Source organism: Cottoperca gobio, chromosome 11 (assembly GCF_900634415.1).
Source record: "Cottoperca gobio chromosome 11, fCotGob3.1, whole genome shotgun sequence".
NCBI lineage: Eukaryota > Metazoa > Chordata > Actinopteri > Perciformes > Bovichtidae > Cottoperca > Cottoperca gobio.
In genome coordinates this window covers 7,368,684-7,392,912 of record NC_041365.1, presented here as the reverse complement: position 1 = coordinate 7,392,912, position 24,229 = coordinate 7,368,684, and the positions used below count along the sequence as shown (strand labels likewise).

At 41.9% G+C, this 24,229-nt stretch overlaps 1 protein-coding gene across 2 annotated transcripts; it reads left to right on the top strand.

Annotated features, from left to right (window-relative positions):
- Positions 1-1,371: 1,371 nt before the first annotated feature.
- On the top strand, positions 1,372-21,405 carry zbtb10 (zinc finger and BTB domain containing 10). Of its 2 annotated transcripts, XM_029443913.1 has the most exons (5): positions 1,372-2,308; positions 9,020-10,046; positions 14,873-14,938; positions 17,046-17,221; positions 18,264-21,405. In XM_029443913.1, the coding sequence occupies exons 1-5, from the start codon at positions 1,637-1,639 to the stop codon at positions 18,561-18,563; spliced, it is 2,241 nt and encodes a 746-aa protein (XP_029299773.1). In that variant the 5' UTR covers positions 1,372-1,636; the 3' UTR covers positions 18,564-21,405. The 2 variants fall into 2 exon arrangements, with proteins under 2 accessions (XP_029299773.1, XP_029299774.1); XM_029443914.1 differs by lacking the exon at positions 14,873-14,938.
- Positions 21,406-24,229: the final 2,824 nt, after the last annotated feature.

Here is a 24,229-nt window from a genome sequence, read left to right as displayed (position 1 = left end):
ATTGGGACCTGAAGGAAATTACTTAAGGAGATCATACTAAGATGGAAGATCAGGTTTTGTTCCTGTACTTGAGGCGATCAAAACAACTTAAAAAATAATACTAGTATAATTGATGATTTATTACCTAGCTAAAGGCATAACAGCGGTAGAAACTCAATCATTGATTCCTCCAAGGCTTACTCATTTATTTCACATTAGAATAGTTTGACATATACTGTTCTATTCAATGCAAGGAAATTAAATGTGTCAAATTCATTCTGGTGTTTATGTCAAGCTGATAGCCAATGCTTGTATGAGCTGGAGCAAGAAATAGATATACTAATTGTACACAACAGGCCTTATTACCCCCTTGGGAATTTAACCATTACAGTGGGCTATACCCCCCCCCCCCCCCCCCCCCTTATTGTAATCAAAACCTGGGTTAAACCCCACTCTTGTTCACACACTGTGTGCAAAGCCCTTAATTGGACAGCATTGAAACTATACACCCAACTATGTCAAGAATCACATGCATGCACACACACTCCCACACCCCCCCCCCCCCCCACACACACACACACACACACACACACACACACACACACACACACACACACACACACACACACACACACACACAGAGGTGTTCACATGAAAGAGTGCCACCTACTGGACCTGCTGGACCTGATCTTGATGACAGGGAACAGAAACTTGAGATACATGTTGATATGTTAAGGATAATTTACTCTAAGCTGTAACATCTCACTGGTCTCTAGAGGTTTCACTTCTACATGATCACACATCACATGACTTTATTACAGTCACACGTTTTCATTATCTGTCTATATTTATTCATTATTTAACACGCATATCATAGGTTAATAAATAAAAACAGCAAATATACTATAAACTATGATATCATGGTGACATACACTATATTATGTGTGTAAGCTTTGGATAAAGAATAAGTCTGTGTTACTGTAAGGGATTGTCATATTAATTTAATGGAACAATAATAAGCATGTTTTGTTTATTATCACAATAAATTCACACACAAGTTTGATATATAGTTTATTTAGTTTTTATATATATTTTATACTTTATATATCTATCTTTTATGAATATAATAACAATTCAAATAAGTAGTTATGGACACACTAAAAGTTCTTATAGAAATCCTATAGGAATATTATGGTAACCCCGTTTAGCAAAGGGCTAAAATGGGGCACACAAGTCAGCATTCATGGGCTGAGACGACAAGTAAAGCCAAAAGATGAAAAGCATTCGGGAAATGGGTGCAGCCTTCAAACACAAAAGACCCCTTGCTGATCAACAGATCCCCATCTTCCTTTAAAAGCCGCCCCCTCCCTCTCACAACCCCCCTTTCTCTGGTCGAGGTGCATTGTGGGGAGGAAAGTCGTTGCCATTCGACCTCTGCGGGGCCTGCGCGGACGCAGCGAGAACCCTGAAATTCATTATGCGTTTAAAACCTTTATTTATTTCCGCATAACCTACATACTCTCACCGGGAGGGCCAAAGCGGAGAAAAGAAACGACGACGGGCCATCTCTTTCGGAAATTACATCGTTTACAAATACATTATTTTGCGGAGGGGGATACTGTTGAGAAAGGGAAGATTCTTATATATATTAAGAAAAATGTCCGGTGACAGAAACCGCAGGTCTCTGGCTTTCCGAGGAGGTGGATTAGCTGGGTTAACGGGTTCCAGCGGTATCGGTGGGGGGAACTGTAACAGCTGGGAGGCCCCGGCCTGTCAAGACCGACATTTTAACGGGAACAGGCCGGATCAAGAGGAGGACAGGGATCTGGGGGCTAAAGGATCATCGCAGAAGAGAGTGGAGGGCGCTGGGTCTGTCAGCGATAGCACGGAACCCGAGGCGGAGGAAGAAGAGGACCCGGAAGAGAGCAGCTGGGCAGCCGGGGACGGCGACGATCGTGTCGGTTTTGTGGAAGGGGAGGACGGGTCCAGGGAGGGGAATAGCTCAACAGAGGGGAACGGTCCCAACAACGCCGACGGTCAGGAGTCGGGAAGCGGTGCGACTGGGGGCGAATCTGGATCCAGGAAATCTGGGGTAGAGATGAGACCGCAGACGTTGCTTCAGAAACACTCATTCCACGCTTCGTGGTTGCAAGAATTTCCATGGCTAAAATTTTGCCAGGAGACGGGACTTATGTCTTGTTCTTGGTGTCACAACATTGCCACTAAAAACAGCGACGAGCTTGTCAAAGGTAGTCGCAACTACAAACGGGCCTTGCTGCTGAGACATCACCTGTCTTCTGAGCACGGGAGAAATGACCCCACCAAACAGGTAACGTTAGCTCAAGTCCATTACGCGTAAAGTTAAATACTTGTCACATATTGCTCATACTATATGCCATTTTTTTGTTTTGTTATTCACTTGTAACGACAGTTTCTACAACTTTTTAAAACGCAACGAAGTCGGAAATAGGCTTTTACCTAAGCTTCACAATCCCTTCTCCCGGCTGATTAGCTAGCATCAGCCTGCTAACCTGAGCTAAGAACTAGCCTAGCCAACTAGCTGCTTGTAGCTCTGCGGTGCAGCCGGAGGTAGATGGGCAGAGACCGTAGTGGAAAGCCCCTAGCCAGGCTAACTCGACTAACCAGTATTGACTGGCTAAACACAATAACTACTTCTCAGTATGACTGACACAAATCTCTCTGATTCAGTTATCGTTCAAAATGTGAGTGTCTGCCCACTCATCAGTCAAGTGACACAAACCTGCTTCAGTATGACACCTGCTAGCTACTATCACACCGGAGGCTGGTCCTATTCAGTAAAGCATTCGTTGCATGTCATAAACAACTTTTGAACCCACTAAAAAGTAAGCAACAACTTATGGACAGTGTAAGTGTTGTAGAATACTCTTTATTTTTTATGCACACTGTACAGCAAACCGTTTTGTTTCATCAGCAGCTGTCCTGATTGCTAGCTTGCTAAAGGTCATACAATGGCAAGGGCTTGACCCTAGCAGCCTTTGGGGAACCGCACCCCTACCCAACCCCCCTCCTCTTGGCCTCTCATCATGCAGTTCTGCTGGCTCGCAGTCCCGAGTGACCTCTGGCGCATTTCTTCTTCCTCCTCCACCTCCTCCTCCCTTTGGGGAGCTAAATTAGAGGCATTGTGCTAGAATGACCCCCCCAAAATCCATAGATGGTGTCACTTGCAGGACTGGACAAGAGGAGGGGAGTAAATCATGTTGCCTGGAGCCTGACAGCTTGCCTGGACCTTCTGAATAGGCATGAATGAGGGAAATGTATGTCAGTAAATAGAATGACATGACATCACCTGACCCTGTCATCCACATACTTCTGAATTAATAGCGCTAGTGTTATACCTTTTTGTCATATCTTGTGATTAAGGCCCCACCCTCTGTATGCACAATACTGAAACTATATGGGAAAATTGCCTCATATAATTTAATGGCATATAAAGACTTTGTGGTTAGCCTAAGCTCGAGGCGGGTATAAAGTTAGTGACAGTATCCGTACATTGAATGCTTATAATCCTAAAAAGCCACGCCATTTTGGTGAACTGTGTCTTTATTGACGTGCATGACGTCTTTTTATGGGTTCATTTTTATTGCCGTGTAGGCAACATTTCTACGGTACTCCTTCATTGACCTCATAAAAACAGGGAGTGCATATTTGCCTGAACAATCTGGTGTCAAAGGGCATTTCTCCAATCAATCCTTATTTTGAAAAAAAGAACCCAATCTACTATTACTTTCTGTTCCTTGTACATTTCCACATCCAAGTTTCTATCATGACAATGGTCTGGGCTGTCAGAGGAATTAAGAGCGGGGTGCTATTTGACTCTAATTTGTGAGCGGAGAGGATTGCACTACTACATTTAGTTCCTTCCTTTGCACACGCAATCACTAATCAGAATGACTTAAAGTGATCCACTAACTTGTACACATCTCTAATTGGTAAGGAGGGCAGTAAGTGTGGATTAGGGGCTTGGTTTGGCGTTTCCTTAGCAACAAGGACCCCAGACACTGTACTGAGAGGTTATCCAGGTCATTTCCTCAAGTAGAATAGAGCTGGGACGATAATGTCCCAGTTCCCTATTATTGGAAATGATTAAATTCAGATTTTTATTGAATTATTTTATGGAATTCCTCAGATTAGATTTTTCTGTTATGACTGCCTTTTGAGAAGAACTGTAATTTTCTTCATATACAGTACTGCTGAAATAATGGGCAGCAGTGTATGCTAAGTAAGGTAGCATTGTGACGCAATACATTAAAGGGCAATTATGGTGTTATGAGGCAACGTCTTGTTCTTTTCACCCATTCCTGACGTTAGTCAGGCCTCTGCTGCATTCGTTAAAGCTAACTCGATTACTCCTAGCACACCAGGACAGCTGTGGTAAATGTGGGTCTCCTTGGAGAAGGGGGCTGTTGTCCTTAATTCTCTAGACACTGTCTTGTGCTCAGATTGTTCCCTATGCTCACTGGTAAAGGGTCAAAGTTATGGTAAAGTAATCCATTGTTTCTCCTAGATCAAATATTAGATCACATACCCGGACCTATATAAATCAATTTTATTCTCTAACTGTTTTCCTTTGTTCTCAAATTGCTAAAAGGTTGTGTGTTAAACCGACATTGGTTGCCGCGGAGTAATCCCTTGTCACCCTGTACAGAGACAATATTCTACAAACATAGTTCCATAAATATATATTGCATAATTACCACACAAAGTTAGTTTAATTTTTAATTCTCCCCTCATCCAGCCTCTCCATAGACTATCTCTTTGTCTCTTCCCCAACTCTGTGCTTTCTTCTCTCCCTTTTTCATTCTTTGTTTGAACGTCAATAACCAATTTAATTCCATCCACAATACAGACACCTGTTCACCAAACTCCTGCATTCAGCCCAGGATGAGGCTAATGAAGCCACTGCTTCACGCAGTTTGACAGCCAAACAAATGTTTTACCTGCATCGCTGTGTTGGTCTAAATGGTGTATAAGATAACACTTTATTGATCCCCAGGGGGGAAAGTCAAAAATGCCGTACCTATACAAGTCATTTCACCCCCTTGTTTTAGTTGAGATAAACACCAGACTCATTGTTAAGAGTGAGTCACCCCGAATGGAAAAGGGGACCCACCCATTGCGGTCTGGTGTCTGCCAGATAGATGAGATGTTTATTGGGGGTCACAGGTCAGGGGAAGGGGGTGTGGTGGAGCCAGAGGGAGAATTCTTCTTGTTGAATCCATCCGTGACTCTACGCTCCCCTCGTTTTCTTCCCTCCATCTCTGCCTCTTCTGTCAGAGCATTGTTAGGAGGCCGGGAGACACTCAGTGCAGCCCTCCCACACCTTGAGCCAAACGCACACTGCGATATTGTTCTAGCATCTGGGGACAGACTGATTTGGGTGAGGAGGGGGTTGAGGGAAGGCTACAGTAGTTGAGTTAGGAAAGGACCGGTGGAGCTGGCCTCAGGGCTGGGCTGATCACAGGACTGGATTGATGGTTTGTGGGGGAAGACAAATGAGGGGAAGGAGGCAAACATGTAAGGTAAACAAAAACTGGCTCCAGTGGTTCATTATGTTGCATGGGGACAGTGCTGTATCACATGCTCTGTTAAGTGTGTCTAACTGAGGCAAGTCCTTCAATAAGCTTGAATATATGACCATCTTGGTTTCTTTAATCCACCTGTAAATCAGTTGTTATTGGCCATTCGCGGTAGATTTTAAAGCATCGCTGTACCTAGATCAAAGCATTTTTTCCTCCCCAGAGCTCTCTTGGATTCTCTTGCACTCTCATTCTTCCACCCCTACCAACTCTGGCTCAAATAAAAACCTAGCCACGTCACAACAGGGGAGGTTGATATTGTCCCCACATTCTGTCTTGGCTCAGGCTGGTTTTGCCTCCAGCATCTGCTGTGCAGGGTTGGTCTGCTGGTTCTAAGCTCCCAGCTCACACGTGGCACATCTGGAGAAAGGATGATGATGATGATGATGCTGCTGCTGCTGATGAGGCCAGTATGGAGCAATTTATCCAGTACCAGGCTGTCCTAGTCTGATTCCAATATACACATGCATACACACGCATGCACACAACTCTCATCAGAACTGCCAGGCAAAGTCTTACCTCTCTGGCCCTTTGCCTTGCTATGTATAATGGATAAAAGCTGTGGGGGTGGGATGGCCAGTTAGTTGAAAAGATAAAACAGTTCTGCAAATTCCCAGGTGCTTGTTTATTTATGCCATTTTTAACATTGTTTCTTTTTTTTTTCAGTTCAACCCTCACCTTCTGACTAATGTGTTTATAGTTATTTTTGTTGCTGGATGCTAAATATAATTCATCTTTGAGTTTGTCCAGATAGTTGAAAGCTTGTTTGGTCTAGACCTATCAAAAGAGGAGAGCAATAGAGAAAATCTAAGCAGACCTATATGCAATCTAACTTGAAAGCACATCAACACTTCTTGTTGTGATAGCACTCCTGCCCTTCACCACACCAATCTATTTCACCACAGTACTCAACATGATGAACATACCCCTCCAGAGGCTTTGATGTGTATATCATGGAATAATTTTTCTCCTCTCTCCCCACCCTCTTCGCCTCACCCACACGCACTCTGGCTCCTTTCTATGCTTGCGAGTGGGAGCTGCTGTGTAATAAGAGAGTGAGTGCCGAAACCTTTCACAAAAGCCTACAGTGAGTAGACAATGAGCCTCGGGGAGAACACGGGCTATTGTGAAGGCTAAAATGGGGTGACCAACTCCTTCTCTCTATCATGCTGGCTTTCCGTCCCCCTCTGCTCCACATTTTCTCCTCCGCCCTTTTTCTCGAGGCTCAAGGTCTCGCTCTCTCAATCTCTGCCTCATGCTCTCACTCGCTTTTCTTTGTGCGTGTGTTATCAGGCTTTTCTCTTTTATGCTCACACTATTTCTCATCTTCTTTTCACACATTTCTATCAACTCTGATTCTCAGAACTCTACAATTCGGCGCTCTTGTCTTCTATTATTTTCTTTCTCTTTTTTTTTTCCTAGCCTGCAAAGTACGTCCACTTTCCCCCTTCCCAATCTCTCCCTTATTCGGCCTCTGATTTTATTCCATCCTATCTCTCTTCATCTCTCCCCTCCAGCTGTGGCAGAGGATGATAAGCCCCCCTATACTATCCTGTGCCCGGGCTGCCCTGGACAAGAGCTGCAGTGTGGAGGGTGCGGGGGTGGGGATGGGTGGGGACCTCAGAGAAATGGATTTAATCTGAATTACTCAAGCTGAAACCCCAGCTGTGTGTATGTGTAGGCAGCTTGGTTTCTGTGTGGTTGTGAGTGTACATGCATGTGTGCGCATGTTGGTGGTAGGCGGGGGCAAAAATGCAGTGCTCGAGCAATGTGAATTATTCTGGATTAGGACATCTGCTGTGCAATTCTAAAATGAGCCGTAAATTCTATGTTGCTGCATCTGTGTGTGTGTGTGTGTGTTTGTGTGTGTGTGTGTGTGTGTGTGTGTGTGTGATTAAGTGTAAAACTTTAATATAGAGTTCTACACATGCAGAGTGTATATGCATTTTTGGGTTTTATTGGGCTGTGTATTATGTATATGTGCATATTTAAGTGTATGCATACACATGTAAATACTCCCCTCTTCGCTGCTCCGTACCAGGCTGGCCCATTGCCCTGTTAAGGGGGGGAGGGGGAGTGGGGCTGTTACAGGGTAGTTCTATGCTTCTGCCAGTTCCCCTCCCATCCTACAGCCACGTTGTGTCCTGCTTTGGACACTGGCTGGCCATTCCTCCAGGTCTAATTATGGCCTGTTTTACATCTAGTTTCCAAATGAAAGAGAGATACAGAAGCTAAATATGCTTAAAATCTTGAATATTGCAAATCTTGAATGTATTGATTTATCATGACAAAATAAACATCTGCCTTTTTGTCTGGAGGTTTTCTAAAACCAAGACATTCTCTTGTGTGGAGTCTTAACTTGTGCTTCTGGAAAATTAATTAAAAAACACCTCTTTTGCTTTTGAAGGGGGAATAAAAACTATCAAAAGATGATTTTCAACTCTCTAAGAGGACTTCTGATGGACAATGGTCTTCAAAATGTATGAAAATGGCAATAGATGATGCCCCTTGCTTTTCTTTTTGCTTGGTGGTGTATTTTTTGTTTTGCTTGGATATCTGAACAAAAGAAAAAGTGTTAATTAAGTTTTTTGCATTTCTGCATAAATGGAATTTAAAAGGATACAATATTCCATCTACCTACAACTTGAACAGTAAGCGTACGGTTTTCGTAGTAGCCCCATTGAGCAAAGTTCTTTAAAGGCTAACTGTTTTGTATTTATATAAGTAATAGTCGATCAAACGAGCAGTGATGCTAATTTATCAAATTATTTGATGCCACAAGATATGTTGTCTTTTGAGTAAGAGGTGTCACTGATGTTTTAAACATTTGATTGAGTAAAAGTTTTCACCCAACTATCACTACAGCTGTGCTCTTTGTAAAAAATGTTTTACTCTTTTGAAAATGTTGGAAGTCATGAGTTAAAAATATTAATAGGTGAGCCACCTTGTGGGAACGTTTACAGTAAATCAACTCATTACAATGGCTTGGGGAAAGCATTGCAGTCTAATAATGTATAATTGTATAAGTATATTGTTCTCCTGTTTAATACAAAAGAAAAATACTTTTCCCTTTTTATATGATAAATTAGTCTTTCAGAGTTTATTAATCTGTCATTGGGCCGAGCGTCGTATTTCTTTTTGGACTGAGTTTAAATTGCTTATAGGGATAGGTAATTTTACCCAGCGTAAAAGTAACACACCTTTCGTTGCCTCTTTCCCACCTGCCTCGTAACAGGAGCCTGTCAAACCTGTTTCACCCTTAGGGCATATGCCACACTGCGAGCCCGGAGGGTGTATGTCTGTTTATTGTAAAGACAGAGTTACAGGAAGTTACCTTTGCTTATAAGTGCTTTTGCAAATTATTTGTGAGAACACAAATCTTCAACAATCTTCTCTCTTACTTCTTCTGTTTCATGTAAAAGGAGATGATGAGGCCCTCGGACAACGGCAGCCCCTCCACTAACTGCTCAGAGGAAGACTACCGCAACAAGCCCAATGAGAACTCCTACTGTTACCAGCTTCTCCAGGAGCTGGACAAGCAACGCAAAAGTGGCATCCTCTGCGACATCAACATAGTCGTATCAGGCCAGATGTTCCGTGCACACAAGAACATCCTGGTAGCGGGCAGCCGCTACTTCAAAACCCTCTACTGTCTGACCAAGAGTGAGGCCCAGGACCAGGCTACGGTCACACACCTGGATGTTGCTGCTGTGCAGGGCTTCTCCGTTATCCTCGACTTTCTCTACTCTGGAAATCTGCTGCTCACAAGCCAAAATGCCATCGAGGTGATGTCTGTTGCAAGTTACCTCCAGATGTCAGAGGTTGTACATTCATGTAGGGCTTTTATAAAGGATGCCCTGAATATCAGCATCAAGCAGGAGGCTCCTGATTCAGTGGTGGTGGACTACAACAAAAGGCAGACGGTGTCCAAAGACGGACAGAGAGGGCTGGATCGGAAGCCAAGCAACTTCTGGGCCACAAGCATCCTGTCAAAGCTGTCGATCAAGGCCAGCAACAATCAAGGAAAGGAATCAATGGAAGAAGAGGACGAAGGTGGCAGGGTGAAGGAGGAGTCCAGCGACATAGAGGTGACTAGGGTTGGGGGTAAGGGCTGTGCCCTGGTGACCCCCGGAGCCTCTGGTAACTGGACCCACCACAATGACAACTCGTCTGATTCAGCAGAGACCAATGAAACACGGTCAGCGAGCGGTCAGGTATTCATCTGGAACGAGCCAGCCACAGGTGGCGCTGCAGGAGCACCCGCATCAATAAAGCGAGAAGCCCCAGATGCTGCGGCGGGAAGCGGACGGAGGAAAAAACAGACCACCACACGCCGTTTTGTGTACAACTTTCCACCAGAGCCTGAAGAGGGATTTGACGAGGGGATGTTCATCCAGCCCTCGGCCTCCTTCCCCAGAGAGGACTTCTCCTCCCTTTCTGAAAATGCCGGTATGACACACGTTTGTACCTCCAAACACACTTCACATGCTCACCACGCCCAGTCCTTTCCCCTATAATATATGAATAGCTTTCACCGGTAACTCATGAATTTCTTATTTCTATTAGTCACACTGTATACTGTAAGTAAAAAGAACAGTTTCCCTTTTGAGGTGCATGCTCAATCTTTGTGACGTAAATTCATCTTTAGGGCTGTACCGAACCTAAGTTTCAAAGCTTCATTCATAACGGTTACAATTCTAAATCCACACTCGAACGTTTCACTTTTCTTTTTTGCTTGTCTTTTCATTCTGTTCCCAGTATTTTGGCACAATTGCAGATAAAGATTAGGCTACAATAATATTATTAGTATAATACTATTTGTAGAATTAGATACAATACTCTGGGCCTCTGCATTGTGTACACCTGTGTAGAGCATTCAGTTAAATGAGTTTATTCACTAAAGGGTACTTAGACATGCAAAGAACAGCGTCAAGGAAGAATTCAGATTAATTTATAACTTTTTATTATGACCAATTCGAAGATCCTAAAGGAATCACAGAAATGTTGTGAGAGAAATGCAATGGTATAAATATTCAGCTAACCCTTTGGCTAAACTTTACCAATATACGTCCATGTAAAGGCCCTGTGCACTCGTCTACGTAACTGTGGATATGTCTGAATACTTGGCCTAAAGCTAGATGGAAAATACCCCCAGTTATGTCAGGTAATATCATTAGCTAGCTTAATGCCCCACCCTTTCCCGCATTGCCATCAGTTTAACCTCTAATCACAGAGATTATTGTGACATTCAGTTTCTTCTTCTTCCAACATTTACTTGAAGCTAAATGATGCACACACAAACTAAGACACTGTTTTTATGGCGTCACCATTGCATCAGTGTTTGACACCTTGATTGACTGTGTATTTACGAGTATTTCAAATTTAAATGATGTAGGTTTGAACAATTCCTGTTCCCACACAGTGCATTTGTAATGATTTACCCACCAGGGGGTCAGTGGAAGCTGAAGAGGATAACCCTGATGGGTCACGTGGCTTTAGTATTTGATCCTCTCTTTGCTGTTTGCCAGCCTGTGAAATGTTTCATTATTTTAATCTAGTTCTGGGAAGATCGCACCTGTTTTGTTATTTGGGGGCAGCATTGCCTCATTTATTAAAAAGGTTTGACACCAAATAGTGACGGATCTAATCATGTCACACCCATGATCACCGATTCAATGCTAAGCTGTGGCCGCCCGCAGCGGGAAACACTGGCATGATCACTAGTTTTCATGATCGAATTATTGATCACGACACACAAAGAATGGATTTTTCCTGCTGTGACACCTAACAGGATATTTGCTTATCAAGCTTTTAACCTGCTGTGCACAGCCAAGACTTGAGTAACTCCCAGCCATGATCTCCACTAATCACTCCAGAGCAGGGGGCTTAGGAACGTTACGACCACCTGGAGTGCTTTGTCTCGGCACAGAGGTGTGTTTCCACATCGCTGCTGAGACTCGTTCTAATGAAATGACGAGATACTTTATATTTTAGGTCCAATTGATTGATTTCGAAGCAATTTAAGGGGTTCAGATGGGAATGCTTTAATGTTTTATCGAAGCAAATTATAAAATGGCGATATTTGGAGTGAGTTGGAGAGAGAGAATTATCTACCTTATCTGCTGTGCTTGGCAAAAACATTAAATCCCGATGAACTATTGCTCTTTTAATCAATTTTTAGATATTGCTTGATCAAGCTTTTGCACATCATCATCTTCTCACTTTCTCTTAGCCCTTTTGATACCTTGGATTTTTCTCTGTCCCTTAATCTATCCATCACTCCATTCATCCTATCCACATACAGTGAAGCGCTCTTCGTAATCTCTTCTCTCAGCTCCAGCCGTGTCCTTCTGTTGGCCCCATTAAGCGTGGCGCTCCATGTAACCCTAATGATATCTCATATTAAGTGGAGTGGTATGGATTGGGGGGAGGGGATGCGTGAGGCGCAGAGTGTGTGTAGAAAGAAAGGGAGAACTACAGTTTGTGAGTGAGAGAAGCCCTCCCTAATGCAGGGAAATGAAGAAAGCAGGGGAAACATTTCTCCCCCCAGGCGTCCCTAAATGCACTTGAATGCTGTTAGTGGCTCCAACTCCTCCTATGGTTCTTTTTTTAATGTGTGCACAAAGTGATCCAGGGTGTTGTTATGGCCTAGAGAGACGCTCACTTAAAGACTGAGTTTGTCTGCATGTGTGCTAACTCTCCAACCTTCTCCTCTTCATGTGTCTTTGTTGTTTAGCTCCATGTCTCTACTTGATGTATACTACGTTTCCAAATAAAGATATGGTTAGGACTTCAAGTAGGCTGTTAGGCACAGTAAAAGGTTTCAAGGCAACTGTTTACCCTTAAATGATAGTTTTGTGTTCAACAGTCCATTCATTCATACAGTGTACTCTATGTTAACAGTTTAAATATAGATCTCTGAATATTTAGTCTCTATAAGGGCTTCAAATTGTAAATATATATGTCCATCTCTCTCTTGTTTAACATGTGTGAGAGGCAGAAACATGCAACACACTATCCTGATGCTGTTTGATGTCGGGGTGAGCGGAGGGATTTTTGCCCATTTGTTTTAATGTTTTAGCCACTAGAAATGTACAATTTGCGTAGTTTTATATTAAAATTGTGAAGTTGCATTTATTTCTGTTTGTTTATCAGTGACCTCATACTGTGTATATAGCATTATTCAGTTCAGAAAAGTGTTTTCCAAACACTTTGAGTTGTAGTTCAGAGGTTTTGTGGCCGTAAAGTAAATGTGTTTTTGTTTTTTTTACAGGGATTTCTTTAACAATTTTTATTCTGTCCTTCTGTTAAGACAAGTTGAGACAGATGGGACAAAACGTGAGCTCTTCCTGCCTCCCAGTCTACAATTGAATTTATTATTATAAATGTTCAATAATGTAGACATATTTTTCTCCACACTCTAAAAGCTTTCCAGCCCTGCGTACAGGTTCTAGGACATTCTTTACTTTGTACGACGAAGTGGGATCCAGTGGTGTGTAAAGAAATATTCTGTATTGTTTTCTAAGTACTTTAAGGTAGAAAGCTGCTGTGTCATGGAGTAAAACTGTATGTGTTGCGTCGGAGCACTCTACTAGAGTAATGTCATGTTTCACTCGGGAAGTATTTTTCATATCTTTCAGTTTGTTCCCACAGCCTCTCTCTGCTGTCTAAGCTTGATTAATCTTATGTTTTATTCAGTGCTCATTTTATGTGATTCGCTCTGGATATGTGTCACATAATGTCTCAAATGTTAGTTACGCTTTACTGACATATTGCTTTACAAAGCAAAAAGTATGCATATGTATACGTATTAGCAATGTTTACTGTGGGTTATTAGATTATTACATAAAACACAGTGATGCAGAAGAGACTAGAAAGGTTTATTGCTTTGCTTGCAGACATGATTCAGCATCAAAAACTCATCTTTTGGTTTGTGAGATGCTCTCTCTAAAACTAGACCGTGCACGATTAGTCGTCACTGGCTTGCATATTTCTGTCCGAGCCTATGACCAGTCCTCCACCAATATTAGCTGTCCCAGTTTCCCTGAGTGATGTAACTCGTTTGGGTTTTCAGTTTGATCTGTGTGGTCATGCTCCAAGGATGGAAACAGAGTAGCCCAAATGGGGGTAATCTTTCTGCTGTTTAGTATGTCTTTCCTTTCAAAATGTGTACTTCCCCCCCCCCCCCCCCCCCCTCTTTTTTTAAATGTGTTTGTTCAGGGCTTTAGGGATTCATCTACAGATTATTTTATTAATTGGATGTAGTCCTTTTAAAATGCCATGGTGTAAACCCAAAGCTATTCAGTTTTATACATAAAGAATCTTGACATATCTTCACAATCTTCACGTACAGAGAGGCTGTAACCATGATCTTTATAGCATTTTGCTGGGAAAATGTCTGAAAGAAGTTTACAGAGTGACAGGAATGCTAGTGTTGTGTGGAAAAACAGTTGAAAGTGAAGGCTGGTTTCAACGATTTAAGTACTTTGCCATCACTGTCTGCTCTTACCATGCTGAGCCCCACAGCTCATGGCCAATAAATTCTTGGGTTTTCTCCAAACAACTCTGTTGGATTGTATAAAGGGTGCGTGCTGCGCACAGAGCAGGTGAAATGCATTTGCATACACACTAGTCTAGTCTGTTGAAGCGTGCACACGAAGGCACAATAACTTGCCCAATCCCTACGAGGTGCAAAACTGCCAGGGGCAGTCCATACCCTCCCTAATCCACTCTAATTCACTGGGGCTGTCCTCACTATTTCAAATATTGACCCAGGGAGAATGGACACACACACACACACACACACACACACTCACAGGGGCGTGTCTTTAATGGGCTCTAAGCGCTGAAGCTGGAGGAACCGGACACACACAGGTGCTCACACAGAAGTGCTTACAAAAGCTATGTGTAAGCTGAGCCGGTGTGAAGGCTCGACTCTAATTAACCCCCTCCCTGCTGGAGTCCTGGTTATACCATTAGTTTGTTGCCCCTGGCCTGGGGAACACACTGTTTTACATATAGTGTGTGTGTGTGTGTGTGTGTGTGTGTGTGTGTGTGTGTGTGTGTGTGTGTGTGTGTGTGTGTGTGTGTGTGTGTGTGTGTGTGTGTGTGTGTTTGCCTATATTGTTAACTGAAACTTCAATTGTTTCGTGTTGGGAGTGGTTAGTTGTGTACACAAGGCGGTTGTGAGTTGTGTAACCCCCCTCCAGGCTCTCAACCACCTCTCATCTCTCTTTCTCCCTCTCGCTTCTCTTGTCCCCCTCCTCCTTTCCCAGAGCTGGCCAATCAGATCCAGTATAGCATCATCCAGGACTTACAGCAAGGAGAGTCCTGGGAGAATGGTAAGACGCCGCACTCGCTAGACTTCTGCTAAAAAATAAAAAATAAAAAAAAAACACCAGGCTGCTTCGATGAAACTTGGAATCTTGAACTAAAATGCATCTTCTCAAATGAGTGTGAGCAGTCCAGTCAGAATGTCTCCTTGAATAAGAGATCAGACAAACACCCTAATTAAGGGTTCCTGTTAAACTAGCGTTCAAATGCGTAGCTGACCTGCATGATCGTGTTACACAATGATCTACGTTATCGCATCTATTTACAAACTATATGGGAATTACTAAAATCATTTTTATTCATATAGGCCAGACACATTTGCTTAAACTGGGTGGTGGGGAAGTAGGCGTTAGTAGGCGGCCATTGTCTACAGTACACAAGGCGGTGTGTCCTAAATCCATATTACGCACAAATTGTAAGTATGTATGCAAATCATCATACAAAAACACACTAGATGTTTGAATGTGCTGTTGATGGACGTTACTTTCCCACAGTGCAAAGGCTGTAGAGGAGCTGATTTAGTGTTGAATTTAGACCCTCTGAAGACTCATTTTGTCTGCTCTGTATGTGTAATGACGGAGAGTGAAAATTAAATTTCATCCCTAAACCTCTACATATCAGCGCTTAAGTGCTTTGCATAAAACATCAAAAGCATCGAGACAAAGTGGAAAAGAAACGCATTTATAAAAGGACATTAAAAAAAACTAATTAAAAAGCCAAGAGAACAAAACTATTAAAAGAAGCTAGAATAGAAGAATAAAAGCCACAGTGCAGATATCAAGTATTTCATTTAATAAAAGGCAGCGGCAAAAGTCTTCAGCTTTTGATTTGCTGAAATCAACAGGTTGTCGCACGTCTACAAGGTGTACAACAAACACTCGTGCACAGGAAATACACAGGTGACCTTGCTTTCTCATCAACCCTCCTCCTCCTTCCTCCCCCTAGCAACCTGCTCTGGCAACGTCTCTGTTGTGTGCACCCTGACTCAAACAAAAGCCTGTTCCCCCACTCTCTCTCTCTCAACCCTGAAGACAAGCCACTCTGTTTGGAGTCTTTTCAAAATCAACAGATTGCTTATTTACTTGTAAGGCCAGTAGCTTGTGCGCATAAACATCTGTGTTGATGTGAGGACAACTTGAGTGCTTTCTTTTAGACACTGAAATAAAAAAATATGCCATATTCTCTCGTTGTTAAGTAGTATAAAACCCAATCTTGATCGATGGTACATAAAGGAGTTGTATTTTGTTGTGTTTTGACGTCCATATTATGGAATATATCCAGAATCGTGTTGACTTTAGCAGCTGTAGTTTTGCAGTATTGGGTAATTAGCATTTGGGATTATGTAAAGTAGCTGCACATTGACAGTTTCTTAATATAATGAGGCATTACATTAATAGTTGTACCTCCTTTATAAAAAGCATTCCAGTTGCAATCACAGCTGTTAGTTTGGCAATGATGATCTCTTCAGTATCTTACACATTCACTTCTAATATGAATCTGCATCCTTCCTAACGTCGCTGAGGTGAGACCTCCAACAACATTGCAGACAGTTACTTAGCAACGGAGCCGGAGGGTGAAGTTTACATGGCACAGTAACTCGTTTCTATCTCTGCAGTTTAACAAACTTTGACTGAAGGGGCTTTTTGTGATGCATCAGTTTGTGGTGTCTTATTCTGTCTAATGGCTACTGCATCCTAACTCGGGGATTTGATAAACAGGATATTGGTTCCTGACACACCCCCCTCTCTCATTAGACGATCTATCGATACAAATGTAGCTTTTATGATCATTGTCTTCCATCTCCAGTTTGTTCTTCCAGTCAAACGAAAGAAAAGAAATCTTGAGTCAAAGAGCAACACCATGGTTGTTTTCTTTTCTTTTTTAGGGAAGCGAGACATGACAGGTGACAAGACAGCACTTAATATATTGGGTCTTAACATGACAAATAAGCAAAACAACACGTTATATCTTACGGTGTGTGTGTATTAGTGAAGGTGCAGGAAGTCTATTTTGCCCGGTCCGGGTAGAAAAGTTTTTTTTGGCAGGTGTTGCTATTGAACAATTTGTGTGTGTGACTAAATAACTTCATCTGCATGTTCTTCTGTCTCTACCCAGGCGAGTCCTCACACCTAGCCCTCAATAAGCTCAAGTGCCCCCACTGTAACTACATCGCCAAGCACCGGCGCACGCTCAAGAGGCACCTGATCATCCACTCGGGCGTGCGCTCCTTCAGCTGTGACATCTGTGGCAAGCTGTTCACCCGCCGCGAGCACGTCAAGAGACATTCCCTGGTGAGTCCACATATGCAAAGGATCCTCTCTTTTACACCACCATGTGAGGCACATCCACCATCTTCTGCCAAACACTACAGCGCTTTGGCCACCCTCACATCTTTGCACTCCACCCCATGGTTTGTCTCGGGCAGCTTTTGCTCGAGGGAGTGAGCGCATGTTTTTACAATACGGTAATTTATGGCCATGATATCTGTTTTCTAATGGAGGGAGTATCTTAGAGGCTCTCACAAAGTGGTACAAAACAGACCATCTCAGGCTGTATCATTGTACTGGCAGCACAACTTGAAAGGACAGGCAGGCATTGTTCTGGTACATAAAAATGTAATCTGTCACACTCTTAGAGCTAAATGGAGATTGTGTTACTCAGATTCCCTGTGTAGAGAAATGCCAAACTTGTAATAGTACTACCTCGAATTTAATGCTCCGTATTTAAACTTCATCAGTGTTTTAAAGGAATAGTTTGGCTTTTATGGAAATGCATGTATTGGTGTTCTTTCCCAAACATGTCTGTCGATGTAACATTTAACGGTTTGTACAACGTCTTGAAAAGTTGGAAAATGCTTAATTTCAAACAGGTATGTGTTCAAGGTTAGGAATATGCTTGAATTCTAATATACTCCATGAATAATGCCTGATTTTCTGCTGCTTTATCTACGCAATCGCTCATGCAAACCAAAACTATTTAAATATTTCAAATGAAACAATCTCTTCGTCACTTGTTTGTTGTCTCCTGGCGTCACACCAGTCTCCGAGCGCACCGCATGTAGCTAAGCGTTAAATAACCATCCAAAAATACCACCAAAGTTAATATGAACACCTAATATACACAGTAACAATATACAATGATTGTTTTGGGTACGAAGGACTTCTGTACATTTTATTGTTTGCATTTAGTTTAGGTACATTGTGCTTAAAGCTGTACTAACCCTGCGAGTAGTTAAAATGACCAGTGAATCCAAACTTCAAATGGCAACTTACCTGACTGACCTCATCTCCTCAACCCTCTCCGTCTCCATCTCGCTCCCCATCCCTCTTACAGGTGCACAAGAAGGACAAAAAGTACAAGTGCATGGTGTGCAAGAAGATCTTCATGCTTGCAGCCAGCGTCGGTATTCGTCACGGCTCGCGTCGCTACGGTGTTTGTGCAGACTGCGCTGACTCGCACCAGGCCACTCAGGAGGGCCTGGAGGCCATGGAGGCCATGGAGGGCATGGAGTTTCCTCGCGACGAAGACTTCGAAGGCGAGGAAGGGGAGGACCTGGATGGGGAGGAGCCTACCGACAACGACCAATCAAATTGGGGTGAGGGCAACGCTGGTGCTGCCCCGGAAGAGGACTAAGAATTTTAACAAGCTTGAGATACAAAACGAAAACAAAGTTGATGTTTATAATATATATGTAAACTAGCTGGTAAACAATCAACTCCAAAGTGCTATCAAACCTTGAGGTTACTTAATTGTGCAAGTATATGACAAAGAGATGGATTTAAAAACAAAAAAAAAAGGCTTTCGTAGAGTGGGAACTCCAAGATGTACAGATTTTATTATTGTTAAAATGTGTCCAACTCTGGGCCCCGAGCCCACAAGAGAAAGATTCTATCGACGAATAATATGATAAATCAGGTTTTTGGTGATGTATTTTTATTTCCTGTTCTTCGGGGGAGGGGGGGGAGTTGGTCAGGGTGATGATGTAGTTTTTGAGTTGGGATAGGCCAATCATTTAAAAAAGCGAAATGTTAATTATTTAATTTATGAAGAGAGCTTATTATGGTCTTATCAATCATTTTTATTTCTGTTTTTGTCTGCAAGCAGAGGCACAGTAATTGCTGTTGCTTTCTGCACAATCTGAAAGTATATTGCGTGGTGCTTGTAGAAGTACACAGAAGAAGAGCATTATTGTCCACAGGAAGATTTTTAAATGGCTCTGTAGATCTTGTTTAGATGCGCTAAAATATTTTATTATTCTTTTCAAATTATTTTTCTTTCCCTGCAAAAATCTTGGAACCAAAAAATCTGTTTTGTGACTCTAATGTATCACAGCCATATTTATGATTAATTTAAGAGGGCTGTGATATTGTGCCAAACAGACCGCACACCAAGGTTTAGCAGGAAGCAAAAACTACTGAATATGCTTAAAAAAAAAAAAAAAGAAGAAAAGACGACGTGAGGTTTTTTGTTAAGCGGGGGGAGGGGGGGGGAGATGAATGGAAAAAAAATAAAAAAAGCGAAAGTACAAGGGGAAATGTTATTGCTAGCTTTATACAAATCACGGCGTCACAGTAACACTTTATTATTAAACAAAAGCATTTGACTTTCACTTAAAGCTTGAATTTTGCCAAATGACGAAACGTTTGGTGCTGTAATGCTTGTCGCAGAATACTGGACCTACTGGCTATATATGATGTTTATAATCATAAAGCTTAAACTGACTCAGTTATACATATGTAATCAGCTTAAACTATAGAACACTGTTGTGCTACGGCGACTATCAGGTATGCTTTGCCATTGTTTTTAAGCTTTTTATTTTATTTAATGCACACAGAGACACACACATACCATTTTGTAGAACTACCGGCAGTACTTGTAATTTCGAGGACCTAAGTCAACATCAATACCTGTATACGTTTGTTTATATTTGGTACTGAGTTGTAAAGTAAATACAGTAGATATATATTTTGAATCACTTGAACGTTGGTTGTGAGGGGAAAGAAGTGTGCAGAAAATCATGATGTGTGATGTGTAAGTCTGAAAGAAACTCCATTTCTCACGTGTAAAAGGTAACAACATGTCATCGGTTTAATTTGATGCAAGTTTGTCTTTATTTCTTTAGGTCTGCCAGGTAGAAAAACACTTTGTTCCACAAAAAGTGAAGCTCTATGGCGCCTCATAGACATGCACTTACTTATGTGTTCATGAAAATAATTTTTATCTTTGTTTCTTCGCTTCCCGAAAAGCGGGTCTGAATGGAACTATATAAACTGTTGTGTCTTTCTTCCAATGCGCAACTTTTTTTTATTAGACATTTTTGTTTTTTGTTATTTAATATTATATATTGACTCCAAAATGCAATCAAGACTGTTAATTTCTATTTGTCCAACCAAAATTGTTTTTAATTATTGTTGAACTATGATGTATGAGAAAAGCCAGGTGAAAACTTGCTTAGTGTAGAAAATCCTTGCTCGTGTCTGTAATTGTTGAGATTTTTAAATGTTTTTATGCTACAGAATCATTCACTTTACCCTAGATACATAATTTTGTCTTTTCCACAGATGTTTCCTTTCTCCTTTGTTATTTCATTAAGCACATATTTTCTAAAGAAACACAGATTGTTTGTGGGTTAAAACCTTGGAACAGCAGTATCTGTTCATATGCAGTGGAATTTACAGTATGTACTGAAGTGCGAATGATACAGAAGATGTGTAACTTCCCTTTACTCTCGTGGAAGAAGATATATTTTAAGTCCTAGAGATATTCATCCTCTTCGTGTCACTTTTACCTTCAAATCACTGTGGGAGGGGTTATATTACGGATATATATATATATATCTATATGTGGAGATTATATGAGATAAATATAAATATATATATATATATATATGAAGAAGATATTATTTAACTAGTGGATTTACTTAATGGAACACATGGACGGTCAGCTCCAAACCTCCTGACGTGGTGGTTTATTTCCATGAACTTTAACCTTTCTCCGTCGCGCTCTGTTCACGCCGTGTGCTTGCTCATCACACCAACCTGTTGTCTTGTTTGTTCTTTTGATACTATTTACCATTCTACTGATTTTACTGTAATGAATGAAACTCAAAACTATGATGTATCATTTTAGATTTTATGCTGTATTTGTTATATGGACAAATAAAAAAAAAATTAACCCACGAAAACTAAGCAAAAACACTACAGATGTAAAGCAGAGGTTTTTTTTCCCCAGCTGTATTTTTTTACGCTGATGCTAAAGGTTGTATTTTTCAATTTCTCTCGAACTTTAACAGTGATGCAAAACTCGGGCCGCGCCTCAGTGCCCTCCGAACACAAAGCAAATTCAGGTTACTCTTTTTACGTTTTTATCAAAAGGTTTTCAAAGATGGAACTACATTCTCCTTTTTTCTGTCTGAATTGTACTACTGTTCCTCTCTATACTACATTTTAAGAATAAAACTTTGATATTGCTTTAACCTTTTTTGTCTACTTATTTCCCCTTGCTCTTGTGACTCTTCGTATTTAGAACTCTACACCAAACTAGAACAAGGCGCCACCAAAATAGCCTGACGCATGCTTGTATTCCACATCATCCAAAACAATGATTGTATTTTTTACTATAATAGCCCTGTTAATGATCTGCTCATGCTCATAGTTTCACATTATACTTTTAAATGTCAATTTAATGACAGTTGTTCTATCTCTGGCACAATTGCCGAGTGAAACTCATGATTCTCTTAGCACAAAAATATATCTAGGGTTGAAAGGATGCAATGGTTTAATCTCAACATGGACTACACTGTTTTCAAATGATTTGCATTATGTGTTAAACAGACGTATCTATCATCGTGTTATAGTCTGAATCCTCTCACGCTAAACATTCGAGCAAAGTGTCATAACCTTTCAAAAATCACATTTCATTTTATGCTACAATATTATGGCAGCTTTATTGTTTTTGTATTTTACAAATGAAGTGTATCTGCATCGTAAACAATTATGTGAGGGTTGCTTTAGTGTTTTGAGAGCTGCAACAGAGTTTCAGAAAAACAAATGTAAGAGTGTGTGACAGTTTGCACAGTGACACAGTTCTCACTGACACACCTGTGGTTAAGGATAACAACAGGGTGACGTACAGCACAGCGAGAGGGACGCGTTCCTCGTGATCGGGTGATATTTACTGAAAGCTGCAGTCAGATTTACATGCATCTACAAATAAACCTTTAAAAGGAAGAAACATAATCCAACCGCCTTCAAATGTTTCATCACTGAATCCTTTTAAATCTGATTTTCTCTCTCGGTTCTCCTGCCAAGGAATGTGATCTCTATTGATTTGTGGATTCAAGGTGCTGCCATCTGCTGTTCACAATCAGGATTAAAACACCATCTGATTCTTTGTCTGGGCCGACACCAGGTGGCAGCACTTCTCTTTACATTTCTTCCTGCACGATCAAACAGTAAACACAGCTCCTGCACTGTCCCAGTTACTCAGTGAGATCACAGCTGGAAGAATCGATCGATGCATTGATGAAATACAGGCCTGCTCACACTGGGGTTGTGGGTTTTTATTATTCCTCTGCACAAATCTGGAGCAATGCTTTCTGATTTTAAATCATAAATTACAAGCAGTGATTTGATCCTGGCCTAGATTTTTGCCTAATTTATATTAGTTTGCGAATGACTAATATAAGCTGGAGGACCAACGTAGAGACAGCCACATGTAACACAAATAATAAGACTATAAAGCTTGGTTTAATGTTTCCCTGCTGGATTTCCTCTCACATCCTTTTATTTGGATATTAGAGACGTACAGCGAAACCTTTGTGCTTCCCAGATAGTCGCGTAAACACATTTATGGCATGAAATCTGATAAGATCTTCCTGTTCCAAAGCATGCACGAAAAGCAGAAAGAAAACTTCATTCGGGAGCACACACTCGTTTACACAGGGAGATCTGATGGTACACTTTTCTGTGACAATTTATCAAATTTTATCTAAATGGCTGAATGCAGCAAGTTTGCACCAGTTTGGACTATATTACCTGAAACCAATGTGAAGAATGCATTAAAAGTCAAATCTACTGATGTGTGTTTGTCATGCTGATTTTATGTGGTACATGCAGTGCTGTAAATTCAAACTGTACAAGCCTCAGGCCTGCAGGTTTATCATAGTGTGTTTATGTCTGTGTGGGCATGTGTGTTGGAGTGTATGTGTACACACACAGAAGGAGTCATCAAACATTGGCCTTGTGGGCAACCACACTCTGCCCTATTCTTTCTTGTGTGGTGTGTGTGTGTGTGTGTGTGTGTGTGTGTGTGTGTGTGTGTTGTGTGTCTGTGTGTCTGTGTGTGCGTGTGCGTGCATGAGCCTCCTTCCCATTCACAGGCCCTTTTGTGTGGGTGTCTGTCAGCGGTGTTGTCTGCAGGCAGGCCCCCATTGTGTTGAACCACTGCTCCATATTGACACAGGGCCCCTGGCGCTTCGTGTTCCCATGGCCCCCCAGCCACGGCGGACGGAAGGCTGAAACCGGAGCCCCGGACCTGGGGAGAGTTTGTTTGCACTCTCCTTTCTCTCCCCTGGTGCTCCTGGAGCTCTCGCCCACGGGGACGGGGCTAAACGGATGGCGGCATAGTGCAAGTGTGTGTGTTGGTAGTTGTAAGGGATAGTTTAGGGGGGGGGGTTTGTGTGTGTGTGTGTGTGTGTGTGTGTGTCTGTGTGTGTGTGTGTGTGTGTGTGTGTGTGCGTGTGCGTGTGCGTGTGCGTGTGTTAAAAAATATGAGGTGGAAAGACAGGTAATCATGTAGTCACAGCTGCAGTTGTCGACAGGGGAACCCCACTGCCACCCATCGTGTGGGTATGAAGTGTGTGTGTGTGTGAGTGTGTGTGGGTTTGACCTTCACATCATATCGAGGCCCTCAGAGGTGAAAGGGAGAGCAAACATTAATTGAGAAAATTCTTCTCTGATCATTATTATCTCCTCTGTGACCGGCTGTGACCCTGCACTGGTGTTGAGACTAATCTAGTTCTCGGCAGGACGGCCTGATACTGCCTTTCACATGGCCTGCAGTTACACTGCAGCTTTAAAACTGACTTTGATGTGACAGAGCAACCTTTTGTTTCTGAGTAATCTTTGATCGGTGTTCCACCTTTGAAGGGGAACTCCATTGATTTTACACATACTGTGAAGGTTAGTTTTAAACTTTAGAGCTTTCCAAAGTTTGAGGCTTGAGACCTCAATATGTGACAGAAAACCTGCATCGTAAACAGGGTTTAAAACACGAGAGCATTTAACAGGCAGGCAAGA